Source organism: Haplochromis burtoni, unplaced genomic scaffold (assembly GCF_018398535.1).
Source record: "Haplochromis burtoni strain Fernald_Lab_line unplaced genomic scaffold, NCSU_Asbu1 Contig_110, whole genome shotgun sequence".
Lineage (NCBI taxonomy): Eukaryota > Metazoa > Chordata > Actinopteri > Cichliformes > Cichlidae > Haplochromis > Haplochromis burtoni.
Window position 1 is genome coordinate 1,308,318 of NW_024582471.1, and position 2,817 is coordinate 1,311,134.

Sequence of the window (2,817 nt, forward strand, 5' to 3'; positions counted from 1 at the left end):
TTCATATTACCTATTTGTGAAGAAGTAAAATCTGCAAAGGATACTTGTTCCAAAAATACCAGACTCACAAAAAGCAAAATTATGCGATGTAACATCTCTGTGGGTGAAAAAAATACATATTAGGTGCTTGATGATAAATGTTATCTGACACAACACATCAAAATATGGAAGCTTGTTTCCACCTCTGGGGAAAAAAGGCATCCATATGTCAAAATTTCAGGTTATTATCTCAAAAGTCAGTATTATTTTTTTGAGTTTTGACAAATATGTAGAAATATTTACTTTCTTTCCTGAACAGAAACATTTTTTTTACTGCTTGAATGTTTATGTTTAATTTCTAACATCTCAGAGAAGTCTAGTGTTCTCAAAACTGGGTGTAAAACATGAATTCAGCAGGAATTTGTCTGATAAATAAAAACATGATTTTTCATTTTTAACAAATTTGAGGCATTTTTTAAATATTTGTGTGTTCTTCTAGTTAACGATAGACGGTCTAATAAATTTATTACGCTCTGCATCTCAAAATCTGAACTCACTAGCTCAAATGTCTGAGAAAATAACTTGAATTTTCTGCTGAACTTAAGTCAAAACTTCAAGATAAATTATTTGTAAAATATTTCTGCATGGCAGCAAAAAAAGTGAAATGACTAAATGAACTAAATAAATAAAAGAGTTTTTCAGTAGCCGTAACAAGCAGAATATTTAGTTAATTCATCTCCACCTCAAGAAACCTAAGTTTAAAAAAAACAAATAGTAATAATGCGTGTGCTTGTTTTATTCACCTTTGTTTGTTTGAATAGGTCTTGAAGATTATGAAGCTCATTTCTTAAGAAAGAAGAAAGGAAATTAATAATTCTTGGTCAAGAATAACTTTTTTTTTTTTTGTATTTTAGTGCTAGTTATGTTTTAGCTTCTTCGGTTCTTGTTATTCACGTCCCGCTTTATTTTCCTCTGGAGTCTTATGTGTAGTTTTACTTCCTCCCATGTCTGATTGTTTTTATTGCCTGGGTCTAGTTTGGCCCATGTGTATCTGCTTGCTCTGATTGGCCTTCGGTGTGAATATTTAGAGCCCTGTCTTTCCTGTTTTCATCACCAAAGTCTTTCCTCTTCTCGTCTATGCTGCCTCTTGTGTTCTTGGAATTTTTAGTTTTCCTCAGCTTGTGGATTTTTTGGACTTGTGCAATTGAGCTGAATAAGTTCCTTTTTTTTTCTTTTTTTTTTGCTTACTTGGACATTGTCATATAAGCCTTGAATATATAAGCATAAAAACTATGTTCAAATCAACTTCAATTCAAATCATGAAAATTTCAAGCGCATCCAGTGATCATGAATAAAAAAAAGAAAGAAAATAAACTAAATGTTCTTTCACCATTATCACCAGAGAGACGATCCAAGTTCGACTACACAAAATTTATCCTTCAACTTCCCCCATATGTGACAGATGTAAAACATCAGAGAGCACATTGGCTCACGCTTTCTGGCATTGCCCCTCATTGACCAATTTTTGGTCCAAAATATTTGATTGGTACTCTAAAGCTTATGGGATTTCCATCTCACCCAATCCAGAAATTGCAGTTTTTGGCTGTGTACGTTCCAGAACTATCCCTGCGACTGTGCGGGTGCCAATCGACCTCGGAATGATGATTGCGAAAAGACTTATTCTAAAGGAATGGAAGTCCGCTGCTCCTCCCTCCTTCAGTGTCTGGCTCAATGACATGTTATCAGTCATTCAGCTGGAAAAAGTTCGATACCTGCAAACACCTGCAGCAAATGTTTTCTCAAAATCCTGGACTCCGTTTTGTTCTCATCTTGAGAAAGCTCACGTTGTATAAACATGTACCATGGCACTGCAATTTCCCTGTTTATTACATATTCATGACATTTAATTCATTATGGATACTGGTAGTTTCTAATTTTAATGTTTTCTTTCTTTTTTCTTTTGTCTTTCCCTATTGATTATTATTATTGTGCTATTTCTTGTCCTATCATCTCAGCGCCTGAGCTGTATTTGTTTGTTGATGGAGTTTTCTATGCTGAAAAAATTAAAATAAAATATTGAAAAAAAAAAAAACAGCTAACCAATTTCATTTTCAACAAAACAGTGAGTGGCGACGGGGAAATATAAAGCATGATGCACACGTGTAGTGTGTTAGTTAAACTATCTTGTAAATATGTCTTTAACACAAAAAAGATTAATGTTTAACAATACAGGAGAGGGTGTGTGTGTGTGTGTGTGTGTGTGTGTGTGTGTGTGTGTGTGTGGTGTGGTGTGTGTGTGTGTGTGTGTGTGTGTGTGTGTGTGTGTGTGTGTGTGTGTGTGTGTGTGTTCGCGTTCAGCTGGTCAGAAAATGACCATGTTTGAGCAGTGATGCGTTCAAACGACTTCTTCTGACAGAGTTCTTCAAACTCTCTCTGTCATGTGAGCCAAACTTTCTCTTCATATTCTTCTGTCATGTGAATAAGTCTTATTCCTACTGCAGACTTCATGAGACAATTTAAATAGTGGAGAAACAATCTGGAAATTAAACAACTCGGATTTAATTGTCAGTCACTGAAAAAAATTTTTTTAAGAGCATTGTCAGCTTCACTGACTGTGAGTATCTTTCTTTGTTGCTTTTATAAACATATAGAGCAATTCTTTATCAATCACGTTGAACCTCATTGTCCTGCTGTGAATTTTCATGTAAAATCTCTTCAGGGGAAAAAAAACAAACACGGGTTTTAAACTAATTTCTGTTTTAATAAAACACATGTAGTTTATTGTGTCAGATTGGCAGTCTGTCCGGAGTGTACCCCACTTCACGACCCATAGTACCT

At 34.7% G+C, this 2,817-nt stretch overlaps 1 protein-coding gene across 3 annotated transcripts in view; it reads right to left on the minus strand.

Annotated features, from left to right (window-relative positions):
* The window catches only part of LOC102290515 (intelectin), a 7,670-nt gene extending 6,303 nt beyond the window's left edge, over positions 1 to 1,367 (minus strand). Inside the window, exons 1-2 of one of the 3 annotated variants that reach the window (XM_042223403.1) lie at positions 783 to 1,364; positions 11 to 97 (exon numbers count right to left, since the gene is read on the minus strand). In XM_042223403.1, coding sequence (XP_042079337.1) covers positions 11 to 95 — 85 coding nt within the window. In that variant the 5' untranslated portion in view covers positions 96 to 97; positions 783 to 1,364. Of the gene's footprint in view, positions 1 to 10 lie in introns of all 3 variants that reach the window. The other 2 variants (XM_042223404.1, XM_014335492.2) reach the window with 2 other exon arrangements.
* Positions 1,368 to 2,817: the final 1,450 nt, after the last annotated feature.